This window comes from Capricornis sumatraensis, chromosome 1, assembly GCF_032405125.1.
Source record: "Capricornis sumatraensis isolate serow.1 chromosome 1, serow.2, whole genome shotgun sequence".
Classification (NCBI taxonomy): domain Eukaryota; kingdom Metazoa; phylum Chordata; class Mammalia; order Artiodactyla; family Bovidae; genus Capricornis; species Capricornis sumatraensis.
In genome coordinates this window covers 51,603,320-51,627,962 of record NC_091069.1, presented here as the reverse complement: position 1 = coordinate 51,627,962, position 24,643 = coordinate 51,603,320, and the positions used below count along the sequence as shown (strand labels likewise).

The 24,643-nt window shown below is 38.8% G+C and overlaps 1 protein-coding gene across 5 annotated transcripts in view; it reads right to left on the bottom strand.

The window, feature by feature from the left end:
• The window catches only part of CTNNA2 (catenin alpha 2), a 1,217,480-nt gene that overhangs the window by 271,349 nt on the left and 921,488 nt on the right, over positions 1 to 24,643 (bottom strand). For all 5 annotated transcript variants that reach the window (XM_068988298.1, XM_068988291.1, XM_068988305.1 and 2 more), the window contains one exon: positions 9,240 to 9,392. In XM_068988298.1, coding sequence (XP_068844399.1) covers positions 9,240 to 9,392 — 153 coding nt within the window. The remainder of the gene's footprint in view (positions 1 to 9,239; positions 9,393 to 24,643) is intronic.

Here is a 24,643-nt window from a genome sequence, read left to right as displayed (position 1 = left end):
AAAAAATTAGAGATACCAAGGGAACATTTCATGAAAAGATGGACCAGAATGGGCGAATTTAATTCAGATGATCATTATATCTACTACTGTGGGCAAGAATCCCTTAGAAGAAATGGAGTAGCCCTCATTGACAACAAAAGAGTCTGAAATGCAGTACTTGGGTGCAATCTCAAAAATGACAGAATGATCTCTGTTCATTTCCAAGGCAAACGATTCAATATCACAGTAATCCAAATCTATGCCCCAACGACTAATGCCAAAGAAGCTGAAGTTAAACAGTTCTATGAAGACTTACAAGACCTTCAACAGGAACTAACAACAAAAACAAGATGTCCTTTTCATCATAGGGAATGGAATGCAAAAGTAGGAAGTCAAGAGATACCCAGAGTAACAGGTAAGTTTGTCTTGGGAGTACAAATTAAAGCAGGGCAAAGGCTAGTAGAGTTTGGCAAAGAGAACACACTGGCCATAGCAATCACCCTCCTCTAACAACACAAGAGATGATGCTACACATGGACCTCACCAGATGATCAATGCTGAAATCATTGACTGTATTCTTTGCAGACAGAAATGGAGACACTCTATACAGTCAGCAAAAACAAGACTAGGAGTTGACTGCAGCTCAGATCATGAACTCCTTATTTCAAAATTCAGACTTAAATTGAGGAAAGTAGGGAAAACCCTAAACCATTCAGATATGACCTATGTCAAGTCCCTTATGATTACACAGTGGAAGTGTAAATGAATTCAACAGATTAGGTCTGATAGGCAGAGTGTCTGAAGAACTATGGAAGAAGGTTCATAACATTGAACAGGAGGCAGTAATTAAAACCATCACCATGAAGGAGAAATGCAAAAAGGCAAAATGGTTGTCTGAGGAGGCCTTACAAATAGCTGAAAAAAGAAGAGAAGCAAAAAGCAAAGGAGAAAAGGAAAGATATAAACATCTGAATGCAGAGTTCCAAAGAATAGCAAGGAGAGATAAGAAAGCCTTCCTAAATGAACAATGAAAAGAAACATAGAGAAACAGTAGAATGGGAAAGACTAGAGATCTCTTCAAGAAAAGTACAGATACCAAGGGAACATTTCATGCAAAGATGGGCACAATACAGGACAGAAATGGTATGGACCTAACAGAAGCAGAAAATATGAAGAAGAAGCAGCAAGAATACACAGAAGAACTGTACAAAAAAGATCTTCATGACCCAGATAATCATGATGGTGAGATCACTCACCCAGAGACAGACATCCTGGAATGCAAAGTCAAGTGGGCCTTAGGAAGCATCATTATGAACAAAGCTAGTAGATGTGATGGAATTCTGAGCTATTTGAAATCCTAAGAGATGGTGCTGTGAAAGTGCTGCACTCAATATGCCAGCAAATTTGGAAAACTCAGCAGTGGCCACAGGACTGAAAAAGGTTAGTTTTCATTCCAACCCCAAAGAAAGGCAATGCCAAAGAAAGTGCAAACTGCCCCACAATTGCACTCATCTCACACGCTAGCAAAGTAATGCTCAAAATTCTTCAAGGTAGGCTTCAACAGTACATGAACTGAGAACTTCCAGATGTTCAAGCAGGATTTACAAAAGGCAGAGGAACCAGAGATTAAATTGCCAACAACTGTTGAATCATAGAAAAAGCAAGAACAGTCTAGAATAACATCTACTTCTGCTTCATTGACTACCCTAAAGCATTTGACTTAAGAGATGGGAATACCAGACCACTTTTTTCCTGAGAAATCTGTATGTGGGTCAAGAAGTAACAGTTACTACTGAACATGGAACAACAGACTGGTTTCAAATTGGGAAAGGAGTACATTGAGGTTGTATATTGTTACCCAGTTTCTTTAACCTATATGCAGATTTAGTTCAGTTGAGTCCAGTCGCTCACTCATGTCCAACTCTTTGCAGTCCCATGAACTGAAGCACGCCAGGCCTCTCTGTCCATCACCAACTCCCGGAGTTCACCCAAACCCACGTCCATTGAGTCAGTGATACCATCCAACCATCTCATCCTCTGTCGTCCCCTTCTCCTCCTGCCCTCAATCTTTCCCAGTGTCAGGGTCTTTTCAAATGAGTCAGCTCTTTGCATCAAGTGGCCAAAGTATTGGAGTTTCAGCTTCAGCCCCTCCAATGAACACCCAGGATTGATCTCCTTTAGGATGGATTGGTTGGATCTCCTTGCAGTCCAAGGGACTCTCAAGAGTCTTCTCCAACACCACAGTTCAAAAGCATCAGTTCTTCAGTGCTCAGCTTTCTTTATAGTCCAAATCTCACATCCATACATGACCACTGGAAAAACCATAGCCTTGACTAGATGGACCTTTGTGGGCAAAGTAATGTCTCTGCTTTTTAATATGCTGTCTAGATTGCTCATAACTTTCCTTCCAAGGAGTATACTTCTTTTAATTTCATGTCTGAAATCACCATCTGCAGTGATTTTGGAGCCCAGAAAAATAAAGTGAGCCACTGTTTCCACTGTTTCCCCATCTATTGGCCATGAAGTGATGGGACCGGTTGCCATGATCTTAGTTTTCTAAATGTTGACCTTTAAGCCAACTTTTTCATTCTCTTCTTTCACTTTCATCAAGAGGCTCTTTAGTTCTTCACTTTCTGCCATAAGGGTGGTGTCATCTGCATATCTGAGGTTATTGATATTTCTCCCAGCAATCTTGATTTCAGCTTGTGCTTCCTCCAGCCCAGCGTTTCTCATGATGTACTCTGCATATAAGTTAAATAAACAGGGTGACAATATACAGCCTTGACGTACTCCTTTTCCTCTTTGGAACCAGTCTGTTGGTCCATGTTCAGTTCTACCTGTTGCTTCCTCACCTGAATATAGGTTTCTCAAGAGGCAGGTCAGGTGTCTGGTTTGCATCATGAGAAATGCCAGGCTGGACGAAACATAAGCTGGAATCAAGATTGCTGGGAGAAATATCAATAATCTCAGACATGCAAATGACACCACCCTTATGGCAGAAAGTGAAGAGGAACTAAAGAGCCTCTTGATGAAAGTGAAAGAGGAGAGTGAAAAAGTTGGCTTAAAACTCAACATTCAAAAAGCTATGGTCATGGCATCTGGTCCCATCACTTAATGGGAAATAGATGGGGAAACAATGAAAACAGTGACAAACTTTATTTTCTTGAGCTCCAAAATCACTGCAGATAGTAACTGCAGCCATGAAATTAAAAGACAGTTGCTCCTTAAAAGATAAACTATGACAAACCTAGATAGCATGTTAAAAAGCAGAGACATTACTTTGTCAACAAAGGTTGACTGAGTCAAAGCTGTGGTTTTTCCAGTAGTCATGTATGGCTGTGAGAGTTGGACTGTACAGAAAGCTGAGCACCAAAGAATTGATGCTTTAGAATTGTGGTGTTGGAGGACACTCTTGACAGTCCATTGGACTGTAAGGAGATCCAACCAGTCCATCCTACAGGAAATCAGTCCTGAGTGTTCACTGGAAGGACTGATGCAGAAGCTGAAACTCCAATACTTTGGCCACCTGATGCAAAGCGCTGACTCATTTGAAAAGACTCTGATGCTGGGCAAGATTGAAGGCAGGAGGAGAAGGGGATGACAGAGGATGAGATGGTTGGATGGCATCACTGACTCAAAGGACATGAGTTTTAGCAAGCTGGGAGTTGGTGATGGACAGGGAAGCTGGTGTGCTGCTCTCCATGCAGTTGCAAAGAGTCAGACATGACTGAGTGACTGAACTGAACTGAACTGATAGTCAAAGATTGATTATTCATTCATTCTTCTTTCAAAATTATCTGATATATAATTCCTATGTGATTTACATTAATGGGGGTTCCCAGATGACACCATTGGTAAAGAATATACCTGCCAGTGCAGGAGATGTAGGAGATGCAAGTTCGATTCCTGATTCAGGAAGATCCCTTGGAGGAGGAAATGGCTACCCACTTCAGTATTGAATAGAGGAGGTTGTTGGAACCTACTCCAGTATTCTTGCCTGGAGATTTCCCATGGACAGAGGAGCCTGGTGGACTACAGTCCCTGGGGTCACAAAGAGTTGGACATGACTGAGGGACTAAGCACAGCACATTCCATTGAATTAAAAAAAAAAAAAATCTCTGACTAAAAGTATTAACAAAAATCATCTCACAAATGTATCCCAACCAGTTCTCTCAGGAATTTCCACTTCCAGCCAGAAAAAGAATCTAGTAAGAGACTCATCTCACTTTCCTGCTGAGAACAACTAGAAATGCAGAAATAAAAGAATTTGCTTCAAAGCATGAGACATCAGCCAAAGAAGTCAAAACTTAGACTAGCTCAAAAGAGATGCTCATTGAAGGGGGTCCAGCTTTCTGCATTTCACTTTTCCTCCCAGGGATTTGCTAATTCTTACTGTGGAAAGAAAAACTGAGATACAAATAGAAGGTTTCTGCTGAGAGGAAAATGATTCTTTAAGAGTTTTCAGCAACCTCATAGGGTTGGGGAGGCAAAAACTGGACAGCATGGCCGAGGAAGCAAAGGCTTGGAACTAAGGTCCCATAACAAATAGACATTCAAAAATAAGCATTTTTTTTTTCTTTTTGAAAATGCTTTCTCTCACCAGTTTTGTCTATTAAGTTACAAATAACAAGAGCCAAATAGTCCCTTGAAGGCATACAAAAACAAATCAAAGCCTACACGCATCATGATGATGAGAAAACAAAACTGGACTAAATGCTCATAGATGAGGTGGGATACTAAGTGCTACATTTGATTCTCTCTTGGCATCTGGGATGACCATTCCATAGGACTAGGATAAAAGCAAGGTAGACTATACCTTAGAAAGTCATAAACTAGCCTCAAATCAGAGAAGTCTCAAGTCTTCGATTGGACTGAGGTGGTTTGCCTCTCTGCTGCCTGTCAGAGGACAGGATGAATTCTTTTTGGAGGGAAAAATCATCCAGATTGCTATGGTCTGAGTGTTTGTGTCCTCCCAAGATTCATACTTTCAAATCCTAATGCTGCATGTGATGGTTAGGAGGTGAGGTCTTGAGAGTTTCATAGTTTATGAAAGTGGAGTCTTTATAAATGGGATTACTGTTCTTATAAAAAGGAACCCCACAGTCATCCCTCTCCCCTTCTGCCATGTGAGAACACAATGAGAAGCTATGAACAAGGAAGAGGGCCTTCACAGAACACACCTATTCAGGAAATTTGGTCTTGGACTTCCCAGCCTCAAGAACTGTGTGAAATAAATTTCTGTTGTTTATAGGCCACTAAACATATAGTACTTTTTGTTATAGCAGCCTGGATAGACTAAGACACAGACTTTTTATATTTATTCATAAGAATGTCTACCATTCAATCAAAAATTAACCAGCATACCAGAAAGAAATAAAGAATCATCAAGATAAAATCAAATAGCAAACAGTCACCATACATATAACTAAAGTCTCCATTATGAAAGCCTCATAGGGCTACATGACCATTTACTTAAACAAGTATAAATTTAATTAAATGAAACATGGCATATTCCAGTCATCAGGCAAATACCAGAGATTAATTATAATTAAGAGTCTTAACTCCATTTTGAATGTTTGGCTGCCGACAGTGTTTAAGCCTCACTCTTCCCCCTTTCCCTCTTGCTACAAACTGGGCAAACTGACAGGAAAGCCCATCTTTTTTCCTATGCCAAAGGGAAGTCTGAAGAAACATTTAAACTCCAGCCCCTACACAGAGATCTTGACTCCAGACCCGAAAGCCTGATAAAAACCAAAAGCACTTGTCTCTGTTTAAGCTACTGTGGTCTGGCTTGGACCACTCTATAGGGCAACCACAAAACATAAACAAAATTGATTCAAATACTGGAGTTTCATGACTTGGATTTTTAAAATAACTCTGGTTAAGATATTTTAAAAGATGACCTAATAATGAATTATATCAGAAACCAGAATCATTAAAAAGAAAAAAAAAAAAAAAAAGAATTAACTAGAAATTCTTAAATAAAAATGGAACTCAATAGATCAGTTTCAAGCATATTGGACACAGATGGAGACAGGATAAGTGAGCTAAAAATTAGGTCAGCAGAAAATAACCAGACACATGTATAGTTTAGGAAGAAATTTATAATCTCAAACATGTATATTACTAAAATAAAAAAGGATAAAAATCAATGATAGGATTATTCATTTCAAAAAGTTAGAAAAAAAAACAGTAAGTTATAACAGAGGAGAGCAGAAAAAAAGAAATACAAAGATAAGAGCATTATTGTATAAGAGAAATACAAAGATAAGTCTTAAATAATACTTAAAAATTCTACAAAACTGAAAGCTATGTTTTAGAAAAGATTATTAAATTTGTCAGCCTCTTAGAAAACTAACCATTAAAAAAGAAAGAAGACACAATTAGGCATATGAAGGATGAATGGGAAAAAAAAAAGAAAGAAAGAGTAGTGCAGATTCTAATACATTTTTTTAAAAATGGTAGAAGACATGGGCAATTTTATGCAAAAAATTTAGAAAATTAAATGAAAATAACAAATTCCTAGAGTACAACTTACCAAAGCTGACCCAAAAGAAGCTGAAAATTTAAACAGTCTTATGGTTTAAAAATTTAATCTGCAATTTTTTAACTCTTTCTCAAATAAATACCTAGGTTCAGACTGCTATATCAGTGAATTTCTCCAAATTTCTTAAAAATATATAATGCCATTCTCACACATTCACTTCCAGAAAACAGAAAGAAAAAATAATTTCTAACTTATTTTCTGAGGGAAAGCATATTTTTGATACCTCTGAAGGAGAATAAAGAAGACAAAAATTATGCAATAGCCTTAGAAATATGACATAATTCTATACATATTCATAAATTTTAAAAATCTTTAAAAAGGAGTAACAGAAAACAAATAAGTTAATCTAATGAAAATATCCACAAGAAATCTAAAGCTAATGATATAATAAATGGTAAAATATTAAAATTTCCTCACTGAGATCTAAAGGTAACAAAAATATCTACTACTATACTTCTTAGCTGAAGGTTTGGCTAGTGCAATAATGCAAAGAAAAAAGAAAACACGAGATTGGAAAAGAAATAAAACTGTCATAATTTTCAGATAACGTGACTATATACATAGGAAATCCTATAGGATATAGTCAAAACTTGGCATTAGGAAGCTAATTTAACAAGGTAATAGATACGAAAATCAATATAACAACCAAATTTTTTATATTACAGATACAGAAACTAAAGCCCAGCAAAGTATCCAGGTCCATATGCTACTAATGCTGCTAAGTCGCTTCAGTCGTGTCCGACTCTGTGAGACCCCATAGATGGTAGCCCACCAGGCTCCCCCATCCCTGGGATTCTCAAGGCAAGAACACTGGAGTGGGTTGCCATTTCCTTCTCCAGTGCATGAAAGTGAAAAGCGAAGTCGCTCAGTCATGTCCGACTCTTAGAAACCCCATGGACTGCAGCCCACCAGGGTCCTCCATCCATGAGATTTCCCAGGCAAGAGTACTGGAGTCGGGTGCCATTGCCTTCTCCAAAAAAAAAAAAAAAAATGTATACACACATGTAAATGTGTACGTACATATATATGCACATATGGAAGACACTGCCTGTGTTGCCCCATCACACCCTGGGTCACAAAGTCCATATAGACACTTTCAAATTGGAAGAGGTGTGACTCTTAGCCCAGTGCTCAAGTTTCCTTACATGTGTGCATCAGCAGTGATGCACTTATTTGAAGCACATAAGATGCAGAAATGTTTCCAAGTCCAGCTCATGTCTAAACAAACAGAGGCCAGTGTACACCCTTGTCCTGGCACCTCCTGGGCATCAGGACATTCCAAAATGCTGCTGGCTGCAGGGACCACACAGGTAGAAGGAAAGGAATAACTAAGGGGAGCAAGTTAGCAACAGTCTGAAACGTGGGGTCTGAATGACCTGGATCTTCTGCTGCTGGCACAAGTTGTGAATCAAGAATCACACAGAGTGACTGGATTCCCCTACAGTGAAACATACAGATGGGATGAGGGGAAATGATGGCTGTGTCCAGGGTCAATAAGATAGGAAAAAAGAGTAGGAAGCTACTTAGCCCTGGCCTCATATTTACCCAGGGCATCAAATTTGAACTTCAAACATGATCTGCAAATGAGGCTGTACACAGAATTACAGAAACACACTGGCAGAACTGAAAGTTGGAGATGTTTATCATAGGACTTTAAACTCATGTCCCTGTCTTTATTGATAGTAGCTACAACACATCATTAATTAATGTTCTCTATAAATTCTGCAACTACCATGTAAATACTAGAATTATATATATTGGGATGATGTATCTGTATGCTAATATTATTGTTTATTGCATATTAATATTTTTAACTTTTGTAGTACTCATTTCACATTCTTCCTTTCCTCTTCTTGCTCCCCTCGTCACTCCAATCCTGCTCCTTCTTCAGCTGTTCTTTCTTTAAAGTTGAAAGTGGCAAAACTTCCAAGGCCAACCTTGGAAAGACTTTGGATTCTGCAATGGCTAACTTGGAATTGTAGCCAAATCTTGGAATCTGTAGGTGGAATGTGAGGGGTGATGGGGTATTTGCCCCATTTTGGGGGACAGAGCCAGAAAGATTGCCATAATATTATAAGCATGACTCTATTTTCAGCTTCTTTAGTCTAATGTCACCTCAAGACACTGGGGCTACAGTAGGAAGTTCAAGGGTTTCAGTCAAACAGGACAATATTGCATTTATAAAGCAACTCCTACAGATCTCTCTAACACAGAGAATATACCTAGGACCTGAACTTACACTCCTACTACTGCCCCAAGAGTCTTTACCAAGAGTCCAGACATCTTTTAGGGAGGGGAGACTAATTTTTACAATGTTCATAATGTGGCCAGCTAATTCGGGTTTAGGTGGGTTAGTACAGATGGGAAAGAAAAGGGAACTGTGTCTAAATCTCCATTTGGAAGTTTTAATTCTACTTCTTCAAATCAAAGCTGGTCTTCAGCACTGGGACTCTCCCTTCTATGGATCCTGTTTCAGCCTCTGCTTACTGTTGAGGAAAATTAGCAGATACATTTCAGAATCTGTTTAGAATTATATAATAGAGAGAGGAGAGATTACAGAAAACTTGTGTCCTTTACAAAGGATGGAGTCACCAGAAGATAAAAGAAAGATCCAGGAAAATCACAAGAGCCTGGTTTGTTGAAATTCCAAGAGCCATTTATAGAGAGTAAACCTACTGATACAAATTATAGTCTCGAGCCTCTCTTGACTTACCTCCACCAGCTTGTTGGCGTGCTCACGGAAAACCTGGGCATATTCCTTCACTTCCTTCTCATTCCCACTTTTTGCAGCCTCAATGAGAACTAGCAAAGGAACGTTGGTTTCCAAGAAAGAATCTGATATGTGATCCATCACTGCTTTCCGAAGCTACAGTGAAAAAAAAAAAAAAAAAGAAAACAAAGAATTAAGGAACAGAGAAACTGTCTATGTGATTGCATTACTCTTTAAGTCATATGAATTAAATCACCTCCTAGGAATAGTTTTTCTAAAGCCCCAGTTCTCATGGTTCACAGACATAATGTTGCAACTCTCTTCTTAATCTTCCTGCTGCTGCTGCTGCTAAGTCACTTCAGTCGTGTCCGACTCTGTGCGACCCCATAGACGGCAGCCCACTAGGCTCCGCCATCCCTGGGATTCTCCAGACAAGAATACTGGAGTGGGTTGCCACTTCCTTCTCCAATGCATGAAAGTGAAAAGTGAAAGTGAAGTTGCTCAGTCGTGCCTGGCTCTTAGCGACCAAATGGACTGCAGCCTACCAGGCTCCTTTGTCCATGGGACTTTCCAGGCAAGAGTACTGGACTGGGTTGCCATTGCCTTCTCTGAATCTTCCTGGTGCTTATCATATCAAAGGAAGGCAAAGAGATATGACTAAGAATGATTCTGAATTATCTGTATTATATGTCAATTTGGAAGTTACACATATGACTTGTAGCTCAAAACATTATAGGCTGTTCTTATCAAAGTTCTGCTCACATCCTTCATTGGCCAAGTGTCTCCCTTCAGGTTTTGAGTCCTGATTCAGCTCAAGAACTCAGGCTTTTTAGAAAAAGAAGAAATGTAGGCATCAATCAACAGATGGGGAGAACTTTAGTTGATGAACTAGGCCTTGAAGCGACCCGAAAATCTTACCTCTCTGCTGTCTCCAGCCCTTTCTACATCCATTGTTTGTATTTGATGGAGGGAGAAACATGAAACACCTAACAATTTAAAAAATGTATCTGCCAGGTGCTATGATGACGTAGTTGGTGTGCTCCAGAAAGAAGTACTGACAATTATTTTTCAAGGTAATTTAGAATAAACATATCCAAATTTCTAACAATGCATAATTACACATCATTCCCACATTGTTTAAATGGGAAGTAGGACAGTCACATTAAAATGAAACCGAACAGACTGAACAATTACCTTAGTGCTGCTTTGTTCATAATTGTCAGAATGTATGCAAGGAGAAAACACCCCAAATACAAATAAACAGAAGAGAAGATGATAAACAATGTGTATATTTTCCAAACAAATATTCCTATTCAGGGGTATTCAGGCAAATCTTTTGATAGTATGATACATACACATTTATCATTGGTCAGAAGAAGGGAAATGTACAAATTTCCGTTCCTTTTTGCACTAATTACCATAGGATATCCCTCTGTGTAGTTTAGTTTAACTCTGGATTGAGTTAGACATTTCACCATATAAAACATAAAAAGATTTGTGGAAAATTAACATTAAAAAACTCATTAGCAAGGTGTGTTAAATTTCTGCTTGGGAATAATACTTTTATTGGTGAGCTTATATATTCTGGGCATATGTGATGTGCTAGACAACTCAGATCAACCAACATTTTTTTATGTTATATCACTTAATCCCCATGACAATACTATGAGATAGGGACTATTCTTATGCCACCAGCTTTTCAGATGAAGAAAATGAGACTTGGAAAAGTTAAATAACCTGCCTGCCCTCATAAGGTGGCAAGGAGCAGAGCCCTCTGATAAAGTCTGAAGGGGACAGCGCAGAGGACACTTGAAGCTGACCTGGCTTGGCTCTCCTCCAGGACAGAAACCCTCATGAAGGAGAAGCTATTGAGTGTAATCAAAGTTGAACTGGCTGGGGACAACAGAGATAAAAGGGAGATCTAGATAAAGTGGGGGCAATGGTCGGAACTAAGCTATCTTACTAATCAAGACATTGTTTGCTTTTCATATCTCAGGAAAATTTTATTTTTGTAAAATGTATATAACATAAAAGTTTTTCACTTTAAGTGTATAATTCAGTGGCATTAATTACATTCACAATGTTGTAAAGCCATCACCAAGATACAGTTCCAAAATATTTCCATCACCCCAGAGACTCTATAAAAATTACACAAGAATTCTCCATGCTCCCCTTCTCCCAGCCCTAATAAATCTACTTTTTGTCTCTATGAGTTTGTCTATGCTAGATCATTTATACAAGTGAAATCATACAATATTTGTCATTTTGTGTCTAACCTAATATATTTTTAGATATTATATAAAATAAGAGAAGTGAGAGCTCTGTGAAGCTAGAAGAATTATCTGCTCTTCTAGACTTTTTCCAAGCCTTCAGGAAGATTGAGTTCTTATTAAGTATGAGCAACTTGAAATTATCAAGGTCAAAATTCACATAAAACTATTATAAGAAAAACATATCATCTCTTTACAAACTGAAAGCATCCCAGAAAGATATGCCTATAAAACAAATTAAAACTGTAATCTACTATTTCAAACACATTAAAATCTAAAAATGATACAAGATATGAAAGAACATAAATTAGAAAAAGAAGAAATTCAAGGATGAAGTCATGAAACTTTGAAAAGAATTATAAGTAAAAGAAAAATCATTTGAAAAAGACTAAATAAGAATGAATAAATACAGTAGCAAATGCCTCAAAAGAAATAGAGAGAAAAGAAGGAAAAAATTTAAAATGCAAAATAAAATGTTTTAAAAGAGATTTTTAAAATTTGAGAAAAGGTAACAAATACTGAAGATAAGCAAAGAAATTTCAATATATGGCTACCAGAGGTCCCTAAAGAGGAAAATCAAAGCAAGAAAATGGAAAGAATACTAAGCATAGTAATTCATGAATATTTTCCTAAAGATACATATAATTTTTAAAGTGCTATTATATAAATTACTCATATAATTATTTATTTAATATAATTATTAAAATATATCATATAGAAGTTATATTCTATATACATTATATAGAGATATATTTGATACAGAAATATATATTATACACATAATATATAAACAATTTTCTGAAAAAGCATTTCATGCACTTGAGAAAGGAAACCTATACTATCAACCAAGAAAACTGGATTCTAAAGAAAAAAGGGGTAAATCACTATGTATTTAGGCAAATAAAGGAAAGAAAATTATTTATAGGTGATCACTAGACTTTTCAACAGCAAAGTTTTATGCCAGAAGAAAATAAAATATTACATTTAAGACCCTCAAGGAAAGAAAATGTGAGCTAAGAATTTTATAGCCAGCAGAACCGACTTTCAAGGATATAAACCACAGACAAAATCTGATCAACATGCAAGAACTCAGAAATATCATTTCTATGAGACAGAGAAACTGTTAAAGGATGAACTTTACCTGGCAAAAGAACTAGAAAACCATCAACTAATAACTCGAAAAGCATAACATAAGTACTGGCAGTGAACATTCAATAAATTCTTATTTATAAAACTAAGAACATAGGATAGTCAAATGGGAGAGAGTATAATATAAAATGGATTTAAGCTCTGACAATGAAGATGTAAACATGAAAAGAAAAAGGGAATAGGATCTTTTGTAAAACAATCTTAACTATTTTATGTGATTTTAATTATAATGGTAGCATGAATATTGTTATTCTAGAACTACTGTGTTTAAAGGTAGGCTCAGTGGTAAAGAATCTGCCTGCCAGTGCTGGAGCCACAGGAGATGAGGGTTCGATCCCTGTGTCAGAAAGATCCCCTGGAGGAGGAAATGGCAACCCACTCCAATACTCCTGGTGGGATAATTCCACGGACAGAGAAGCCTGGTGGGCTATAGGCCATAGGGTCGCAAGGAGTCAGACATGACTAAGTGAGCAGGCACACAAAGCAAACAGTTATGAAATTTTATTTCTCATCTCCTGTGTCCTTGCTAACCAGAAGTGTTTGTGTAAGAAAGACAATGTAATATAAAAGAGATTCCTGAAGTAAAAATACCAGTATGAACACATGAGATTTTAAAATAAACACACACACGTACAGTTTCCAGTTCTGTCCAACAGTGGCCAGTCCAGTAATAATGAACACTTTGAAATATAATTTTACCTTAAAACAAACTAAAGATTCTTGGAGAAATGGTTGATTCCAAGTTCTTTGAGGCTAGAAATATAATAAATAAGCCTGAAATATCTTATTATGCATACATGCTAAGTCACTTCAGTTGCATCTAACTTTGTGAGATTCTATGGACTACAGCAGGTCAGGTCCCTTCTGTCCATGGGATTCCTCATGCAAGAATACTGGAGTGGGTTGCTGTGCCCTCCTGTCCACTGCCCTCCTGCCAGGGGATCTTCCTGGCCTAGGATTGAACTCCTATCTCTTACATCTAAACTGCATTGGCAGGTGAGTTCTTTAGAGCCACCTAGGAAGCCCATCGGAGAAGGCAATAGCACCCCACTCCAGTACTCTTGCCTGGAAAATTCCATGGACGGAGGAGCCTGGAAGGCTGCAGTCCATGGGGTCGCTGAGGGTCAGACACGACTGAGCAACTTCATTTTGACTTTTCACTTTCATGCATTGGAGAAGGAAATGGCAACCCACTCCAGTATTCTTGCCTGGAGAATCCCAGGGACGGGGGAGCCTGGTGTGCTGCTGTCTATGGGGTCGCACAGAGTCGGACACAACTGAAGAGACTTAGCAGCAGCAGCAGTAGCAGCAGGAAGCCCATATTTGATTATACTAGATCAGTCAGTCAGTTCAGTTGCTCAGTCGTGTTCGACTCTTTGCAACACCATGGACTGCAGCATGCCAGGCTTTCCTGTCCATCACCAACTCCCAGAGCTTGCTCAAACTCATGTCCATTGAGTCGGCAATGCCATCCAACCATCTCATCCTCTGTTGTCCCCTTCTCCTCCTGCCATCAATCTTTTGCAGCATCAGGGTCTTTCCCAATGAGTCAGTTCTTCACATCAGATGGCCAAAGTATTGGAGCTTCAGCTTCAGCATCAGTCCTTCCAATGAATATTCAGGACTGATTATCTTTAGGATTGACTGCTTAGATCTCCTGCAGTCCAAGAACTGTCAAGAATCCTCTCCAACACCTCAGTGCAAAAGCATCAATTCTTCAGCACTCAGCTTTCTTTACAGTCTAATAGCAAAGAGTTATTAAAGGTCACTGTGTCTGTGTGTGCTCAGTAGTATCTAACTCTTTGTGACCCCATGGACTGTAGCCCACCAGGCTCCTCTGTCCATGGAATTTCCTAGGCAAGAACATTGGAATGGGTTGTCATTTCTTACTCCAGGGGATCTACTCGGGGATGGAATCTGCATCTCTTGTTTCTCCTGCATTGGCAGGCAGATTCTTTACCAACTGTGCCACTTAGGAAGCCCATCAGAAACCATTAGGGTCATGTAAAAGTAACTCAGGAGGCTCTCATTTGGCCTAAGGTTAGACAATTTAAACTTCTCAAACAATAAAAATTCCAGTGGTCTGAAACCCATAAAATAACTTTAAATTAATGTATAAGGACTAAAAAATAATAATGATGAATTGGTCACCTTAAAACAACAGCAAGGAACCAATTTTACTTATCTCGGGAAAATCAAGAATATATCTTGCTTTTCCTATGTGAACTGAAATTCTCTGTAATAAGAGAAATATCTGACTCTAAATTTAGTCCACTTAATAAATTGAAAACAAAATGATAGAATATCACCATTTTGCAACCAATAATGAATTAAAATGTCTTCATTCTAGATAATGAACAACACTGTTTGAAAAATCACCAAAAAAGACAGCTGTTTAAGAATTGTGAATCACTATATTGTACATCTGTAAATTATATAATATTGTTTATCAACTATACTTCAATTTTAAAAAGAGAGAAAGAATCATGTACGATGTGCCTTCTGATGAAATAGCACAGTCCCAACCATAGTGATGTCAAAGGGATCAAACCTGAATATGGTGGAGGCTCTGGATCCCCTTGGTGATGTGCAGAAAGTATAGAAGACAGAACAACATACGGGACATATGGCACCACACGTGTATTCAGCAAAATGCAAAAACTTACAATACTAACCATCCAGGTTCTCGAACAGATGGAGTATAGCAAAAGAAAGGGAATGAAGTGGATGCAACAGATTAACAGACTAAAAGATAATTCCCCAAAAGTGGGCAAAACCAAATGATGTCATCTGAAGATGCACATCAGGATGATAAAACCACAAAAACACACAAGGAAGTGAGCACTCTAAAGTCAGAATAATGATTACTTTTGGATTACATAAGAGGGCTTCTAAGGAGGCTGGCAAGGTTCCATTTCTTGACCTAGGTAGTGGTTATAAGAGTGTTTGCATAATAATAATACTTATTATGTGTGGATTCCTACACCCATGCTTTATATTTTAAAATTTCAAAAAATGAAATATTTCTCATATGCTTTTCCATTTTTATCTGGATAAAATACAGACATGACACCAGGATGACGTGAGAAGCCATGAGTTTAAGATAGTGGACAATCCCCCCTCCCCTCAGTCAACCTACACCTTAGTGCATGGAGGAATGCTGCCCAGGGTAACCTCACCCAGGGTAACAATACTCATCCAGTATTGTTACATGATTAAGAATACAATTCTATATTACTGGACCTGTTGCCCATTTTGAAGTTTATTAGGTATAACAGTTGGCCTGCTATAACTTAAAACACATTGAAATGGATCTTTTTTTTCCCCCCTGTCAATTCTATCGTCTTTCAAGTTCCTTTTTCTTCCCTTGAGCCTTCTTACTTAAAAGATGGACCACAGGCCAGTATCATCTATTACCACCATTTCCTGGGAATTTGCTAGAAAAGCAAGCCCTGGCCACATTCCAGACCTCCATTTCAATCAGAATGTGCACTTTAATGAAAAGTCTAAGTGATTCCTATGCACAATACAGTTTGAGGAGCTCTGCCTTAGAAGACCTGTTATATCAGTTAAATTCTTAGTTGTAAGCATGAGAGACTAATTCTGCAAGATTTAAGCAGAAAAGCTCTCCTATTAGTTGAAAGAAGGAAAAGAACTCAGAATGTTAACACTGTGTCTTTGTGTCATTAGCTTCTGATTCAAAGTCTTAGGCAAATGCACCTGATTTTTATCCAGGCAAAATATACACCCAAACTTTGGGTCATGTGTCAACATTTACTTGCAAGGATGAAGGAGGAAGATTTTTCAAGGAAAGTTTTGTAAAATCAAGTGTTCTGGCCATTTTAGCTTCTTATATCAAAATTCATATAATGAGGAATTCCCCCAAGATAGAAAGGGACTCAGATGCTTAATCAAAATATGGCCAATGAAGAATAGGTCTAATAAAACAATGATTTGGGTACTCAAGCATGGGTGGAAGGTTGAAACAATAAAAACATTTATAGAAAAAATTAAAGGTGAAGGGTTGTTTATAAGAAACAAGATCAGAAACTATGAAATGGGTGGGACAGGAATGGCAAACACGCTCCCTCATTTCCTTTCTATGCCTACACCAGACACAACTAATCAATCATGGCATTCTTTTATCCTGGGCTCAAATACTATTTCATAATCCTTCTCAGGTCAGTGTTCCAGGTCACTACTGTCAATAAATCCTATTTCTCCTGCAGAAGGAAAGCTTTCTTTCTTTGTTGAACCTTATGTTTAATTTAAGAGTTTTTGCACATCAACCTTTAGGTGGAATGGTTTCTGTGCATCAGAGCAATCCAGTGCCATCTTGATTTTCAGAAATAAATATTAACACCAAAATCTAGGCTAGGCTGATGATATTTAACAAATGGCTGGTTGTTTTAAGATGTCTTGCCATTTAGACAGATGTTTAGAAAAATCTTGTTAAGAATAATAGTATTAATTTCTTCACTACAATGATGTAAGAGGGTGATTTTAAATGGGTTCAAAACTTTGAACCTTAAATCTTCCCTAGGATACAGCTGCTCTGGGCTCTTCACAATCACTGACATATTTTACCATATTTCCTTAAGCTTTGGGATGTAATTGTTATTAAAAATGAAAAATCAAAGCAACAAAGTGTCTGGGCCAGGAGCCATCTAGCCTGAGGGCTTGACAAAAGTTGAGCCTCATTAAGTCAGGCAAATTTTAGCCAGTCTGAAGGTCAATTAAGGTAATCAGTCAGTGCAGTAATCTACCCTAAGCCACTTTAATAAGCTAAGGTGCCACCAATGCACAGTCCAACAGTAATGACAGCCCCAGTTTGGGCTGGGGGTGGGGACAGATATGGGGGGAGTAGAGACGTATTTATGAAGCTTGTGCAAGAGCACTTAGAGAATAATCACTGTTTTTACTTTGTTTTTCTTTTTTAATGAGAAACACACAAAATCCTTTGGTCATTCTATTCATTATCCTGATGGCACTGACTATCTTCTATGAAGCAAAATCATTTTAATTAGGGTGCTAGCTTCTTTCTTTAGGAAAACCAATTATTTCTTCAAAAAAGAAAAAAAGAAGAGTTCATCAGACTTCATGCTTCTCTCCATATACCCCTCTTCCCAACTGAGGCCCTACTGAATCAATTCAAAGCACAACTGTCATGGTTAGAAACACCAAAGCATGGCTCCAAATAGCAAACATGTGATGGTTTAGTTTAGCCAGATAAACAGTCCTTGCCCTCTAGATTTGTTCTCTAAGAGTACTTAGGCACTCAAGATAAATGCTGATAAATATCTAGCTGATGAAGTAAGAAGCACTGAGTAGATAACTGCAATAGAATTGTTATGTGAATGAGTCTATTCTCCACTGCCTCTCAAGCCCATTGCCATGTAACTCTGTATTGTCTGCCGTCTCTGGCTCTGGGCGGGACCATGTGGCATACTTAAGGTTAATGGATATTGGCCATCATGGAGCATGCAGGGGTGGACTTTCTTGGTCAAGTGGACTTGCTTGGTCTGGTTCTCTGCCAATTTCATGAGAAGGATATGCCTAGGCTAGAATGCTTGTTCCAGGAGGAAGGAGACAAACACATGGAATAGAACTAGGCCACCTCTGTCATCTGCATCAAGACCGTCTTGGGTCAGTCAAGAGCAAGTGAACCCATACACGTGAGAGGACTTGACCAAGGTGACCACTCCAGGCTAGACATAAGCAAATGCTATTATTGCATGCTGCTTAAATGTGATACTGTACTACTGTGACAACAGATAACTGATAATATACACATTTAACTAGAATAAGTTTTTGAGTAGATAAGCACTGAGTCACTAAACATGGTCACTAAACCATATTTTCAGGAAGACACCATCAAAATAAGATTCTGATCAGTCAATTGATGGATTGACATTATTCCAATTCAGTTCTTTGGCCAAAAGCATTGGATTAACAGTAGTCTGCTCTATGTGGACCATTATAGGTCCTGGGCTATGTTTAAAAACAACACAGCTGCAATTATTTACTTGTATAGATTTAACCTGTATGCAGGTCAGGAAGCAACAGTTAGTACTGGACATGGAATAACAGACTGGTTCCAAATACGAAAAGGAGTACATCAAGGCTGTATATTGTCACCCTGCTTGTTTAATTTATATGCAGAGTACATCATGAAAAATGCTGGGCTGGAGGAAGCACAAGCTGGAATCAAGATTGCCGGGAGAAATATCAATAACCTCAGATATGCAGATGACACCACCCTTATGGCAGAAAGTGAAGATGAACTAAACTCTCTTAATGAAGGTGAAAGAGGTGAGTGAAAAAGTTGGCTTAAAGCTCAACATTCAGAAAATGAAGATCATGGCATCTGGTCCCATCACTTCATAGGAAATGGGGAAACAGTGGAAACAGTGTCAGACTTTATTTTTGGGGGCTCCAAAATCACTGCAGATGGTGACTGCAGCCATGAAATTAAAAGACGCTTACTCTTTGGAAGGAAAGTTATGACCAACCTAGACAGCATATTAAAAAGCAGAGACCTTACTTTGCCAACAAAGGTCCAACTAGTCAAGGCTATGGTTTTTCCAGTGGTCATGTATGGATGTGAGAGTTGGACTGTGAAGAAAGCTGAGCACTGAAGACTAGATGCTTTTGAACTGTGGTGCTGGAGAAGAATCTTGAGAGTCCCTTGGACTGCAAGGAGATCCAACCAGTCCATCTTAAAGGAGATCAGTCCTGGGTGTTCATTGGAGGGACTGATGTTGAAGCTGAAACTCCAATATCTTGGCCACCTGATGCAAAGAGTTGACTCATTTGAAAAGACCCTGGTGCTGGGCAAGATTGAAGGCAGGAGGAGAAGGGGACAACAGAGGATGAGATGGTTGGATGGCATCGACTCAATGAACAGGGGTTTGGGTGGACTCTGGGGGTCGGTGATGGACAGGGAGGCCTGGTGTGCTGCGGTTCATGGAGTCACAAAGAGTCGGACACGACTGAGCGACTGAACTGAACTGATAGATTTAACAAACTCTAGTTTGAAATAGGGGCTTTCTCTGATGGCTCGGTGGTAAAGAATCTAAAGAGTCGGACACGACTGAGAAACTGAACTGAACTGATAGATTTAATAAACTCTAGTTTGAAATAGGGGCTTTCTCTGATGGCTCGGTGGTAAAGAATCTGCCTGCAATGCAGGAGACACAAGAAATGTTGGTTTGATCCCTGGGTTGGGAAGATCCCCTGGAGGAAAAAATGGCAACTGGCTCCAGTATTCTAGCCTGAAAAATCCAATGGAAAGAGGATCTTGGCAGCTTGCAGTCCATGGGGTTCCAAAGAGTTGGACATGACCGAGCAACTGAGAATGTGAGCATTTAGCTCAAAATTGTACTGACAAGTCATGGGGACTAGGACAGGGAAGGCTTGGTCAGGGATCACCCTGAAGAATGGCAGTAGGTGTTTGGCTCCTTCTGCTGGCTCCGTGTTTTGCCTCAGTACACATGACTGTACTAAAATACCCACCTCCCTCCACAATAGGCAAAGACAATTGCTTCCATGGGAAGAGAGAGAGTGAAATACTTCCTTAGGATGTCAGGCTGTGCTGGGTCATCATGGATCTCCAGATGGTCTCAATCCAGCAGCTTTCCTTGGTGGTGGTAAAACTGTGAGCAGAACATGGAGCCCATAAGCGCTGGTGGCAACATAAGGAAGCATAGGAGAGGCTGGTGGAATGGAGGGTGTATGCAGAAGGCAGAGTTGCAGTGACAGGGTATGGAGAAAAGTGGCAAAAAGGAGAGCAGAAAAGAACTGGGGGAAATTAGTATTTTATATTAACAGATTTTATTTAATGCTTTTTTGTGTCAGGCACTGTCCTAAATGCTTTCAATAATATGTATTTCTCTGAATAGAGCTGGGTACATATTCTCCATTTTATAGGTGAGGAAACTGAGGCAAATGAATGTTACTTGTCCACATTCACATGGATGCTAAGTGGCAGTGGCAGAATTGAACCCAAGCTGGCCCCAGAGTTCATGCGCTAAACTACTAATATATGTAACCTCTCATATGACTGAACTCCACCAGCTCTGCAGACAATATCGTCCAAAAGCAAACTGTGTGTGTGTGTGTGTGTGTGTGTGTGTGTGTGTGTGTGTGTGTGTGTGTAATTCCGGAAAAATACATGGTCCAGATTTCTGGATGATGAGTAAAGTGCATAAAGAATTCTGAAAGCCTCCTCCAAGATAATAAGAACAAAAAGAAGAAAACCCCAGTAGAGAGGGTGGGAAAACAGACCCAGGAGCAGATAGACAGCCCTAGAGGGAATCAGTTGTCCCTCCAGAGGCAGAACTGATGCAGAGTCTTAATGAATTTCCATTCCAGTAGCTGAAAGAGCCTGATGGATACTCACTAGAGTCTCTGATTTTCAGGGGCTTTAGGACTTCCCTGGTGGCTCAGACGGTAAAGCGTCTGTCTACAATACAGGAGACCCGGGTTTGAGCCCTGGGTTGGGAAGATCCCTTGGAGAAGGAAATGGCAACCCACCCCAGTTCTATTGCCTGGAAAATCCCATGGACAGAGGAGCCTGGTAGGCTACAGTCTATGGGGTCGTAAGGAGTCGGACACGACTGAGCGACTTCACTTCACTTCACTTTAGGAGTCTGTAAAAAAAAAAAAAAAAAAAAGGAGAACTCATGGGTCAAGATATGTCTACTGGAAAAACATGCCAATGGGTCATACTTGCCTTTATGCAACTATCTTATAAATTACTGGTCAAAGTGTTTCAAAACAGTAGATTTTTCAGATTCTTAATGAAGACTCATAGCAATGGAAATGTGGAAGTGATAGTTCTTCCAGAAAGGATCGAATCCACTTTCCATGCTTTTAGATGATAATTACAGTATGTATGAAAATCTATTAGCCTGGTGATAACACAGGTTATAAGGGATCTGCCTTATCATAGAGACATCTCTGAAAGGTGCAGATGAAGTTTAGGACTGTGACAACCTAGCATTCTAGGTTTTGGGTTTTTTCTATCATTTTTGAGAATTTTAGGATTAAATCATATTCATCCTAAATACATAGTCCATGAGCATAGGTATATCCAAAACTGAGAGCCAGAGTCCCAAGCAGTCAGGGCCAGGGACACCTTGAACTTGATATCATCCAGCAAGTGCAGGGACTCATAAATTAGCTCATGAGTCCTGTGACTTGTGTCTCTGATGAATAGGGGCACATTCTTTGACCCTTCTAGTAAACAAGCAATGTAATTCCTCTGTAAATTGACTATTAGAATAGTTTAAATGTCCTTGCCTACAAGCTGAAAGACATAGTTAACACTTTTTACATAAGCTAGAAGACCAAAATTTAGCTATCAATCAACTAGGGCAGAAAGGAATGACTTGACAAAATCATTCGTTAAGTCTGACAGGAGTCAAGAACACAAGGCTTTCTTCCAACTGTTTAAATGTATGTGTGACAAGGGAATATTAATGGCCTAAGACAAGACATTTAAAGGTATTAGCTCAGCACTACCAGTCTATTTTACCCAATTAGGGCTATTCATCAACGTAAATAAGTACAGTTTCTTCAGCAAACCAAAGGAAAACAGTTGATGTATCATAATTGCTCTTATAGTTCACTTTCATGAGAGGGCAGAGTGATAAAAAGATAGAGTTTAACTCACAAAACTCAAGAAGAAGAATAAACTGTTAAAATGACCAAAATGGTCTGCCTATAGGACGGGCCATAAAGAATGCATGATGCGTACTGGGTCACTTTCAAATAGATATAGCAAAAATATTTTGCACAAAGATTAAAAGTCTGCAACCATTTGATGAATATGAAACAGTTTTCTGAAGAAGATGGTTCAAGAAAAAATGGCTCTCCCAGCCAACAAGTATCACAGAAGCTCAAACTTGGATGAGACTTTAAAGGTTGTAAGCCCAATTTTAATCTAACCAATGAAAGAACATCTCTGCAAATCTTTTTAATGCTAGACATTCATTCTTTCTCTAATTTCAGTTTTATTGAGACAAAATTGAGTTTGAAGTAAAATTGTAAGATATTTAAAGTGTATGTCATGGTGATTTGGTATACATATACACTGTGAAAAGATTCCTCCCATCTCACTAATTAATATATCCATCACCTAGCATACTTCTTTTTTTGGTTAGAATTTTAAGTTCTACTGTCTTAGAAAATTTCAGTTTCACAACAATGCTACCAACTGTAGTCACTTTGTTTTACATGAGACTCTCAGACCTTATTCATCTCATAGCTTAAAGTTTGTACCCATTTACCAACCTCTCCCCATTCCCTCATTCTTGCTACCACTTTTCTATTTACCATATTTATACGTATGACTTTCTTCTTTAATATTCCACATATAAGTGATACCATTAAGTATTTGTCTTTCTCTGTTTGGCTTATATCACTTAGCTTAATGCTCTTAAGGCTCATCCATGTTGTCACAAATGGCAGAATTTCCTTCTTTCTTGTGGCTAAATAATATTACATTATGTGCAGGTATTATATATATATGTGTGTGTGTGTGTGCATATGGTAAGTTGCTTCAGTCATGTCTGACTCTTTGAGACCCTATGAACCATAAACCCACCAGGCTCCTCTGTCCATGGGATTCTCCAGGCAAGAATATTGGAGTGAGTTGTTGTGTCTTTCTCCAGAGGATCTTCCTGACCCAGGGATCAGATTTGCATCTCTTACATCTCTGGTATTGGAGTTACCACTAGTGCCACCTGGGAAGCCATATCTATATCTATATGTTACATATTCTTTATTTATCCATCCATGATGGACACTTAGGTTGTTTCCATGTTTTGACTATTTCCAATAAGGTTGCACAGACATAGGCATTTAATTTGTCTTTGGTTGTGCACTTCAATATCTTTTTCTGATCTTACAGAGGAAAAAGTATCCATAAAGAAAAATCTGCACAAAGCCACATTAGCATTAAAGATATTTAAACATTACACCAAATAAAAGAAATGAGAGTAAATGCATAAAAATAAAATGGGGAAGTTAATAATGCAATTGGGCTTCCCTGGTAGCTCAGCTGGTAAAGAATCCACCTGCAATGCAGGAGATCCAGGTTGGATTCCTGGGTCAGGAAGATCCCCTGAAGAAGGGATAGGCTACCCACTCCAGTATTCTTGGGCTTCCCTGGTGGCACAGAGAGTTAAGAATCCACCCGCAATGTGGGAGATCTGGGTTCGATCCCTGGGTTGGGAGGATCCCCTGGAGGAAGGCATGGCAACCCACATCAGTGTTCTTGCCTGGAGAGTCCCCATGGACAGAGAAGCCTGGCGGGCTACAGTCCATGGGATCACACAGTTGGACACTACTTAGTGACTAAGCACAGCACAGCACACAATAATGCAATTAGCTTAAAGGAAGCAGGGAAGTTATTGCAAGAAGTTCAGAGAGAAAAATATGCTTTATCTCTTTCTATTCTACTCTCTCTCAATAACTGGTGTTCACTCATTTAGTCCTTCTCTGAGAATTGAGGAGTTCCAGGTATATGAAGCAGTATGTCTGACCAGGGACACAAAGAAAAGTAAGACAAACCATCAACTCTCACTCATTGCTAAAATCCCCTCTACTATCTCAATTTCTAGCTACTAATAAAGCTACTGTAATGAACTTGAGCTCATATACTTGACTGGCCTCATAAATGATGCTTCTCAGATGCAAGCAGGAGTGCCTCCTGTTCAGCGTGTTGACCTAAGAAGCACCGTAAACAAGTCCAAATTTGTTATTTTTATATTATGTTAGTAGACTTCTTTTTCTCACTTAGAAAGGTCCTCCCAGGACTTCTCCACCTCTCTGTCTGAACAGACATACTTTCAAATATCCAGTTTGTTAGCCCAGAGGATTTGGCATTTCAAAAGCATGGAATTTTAGGTAGCATAGGTGAAGGTGAGAAAGATATTTGGAGAATAAACACCTTGGTCAGAACCCTAAACCCACACTAAAAAA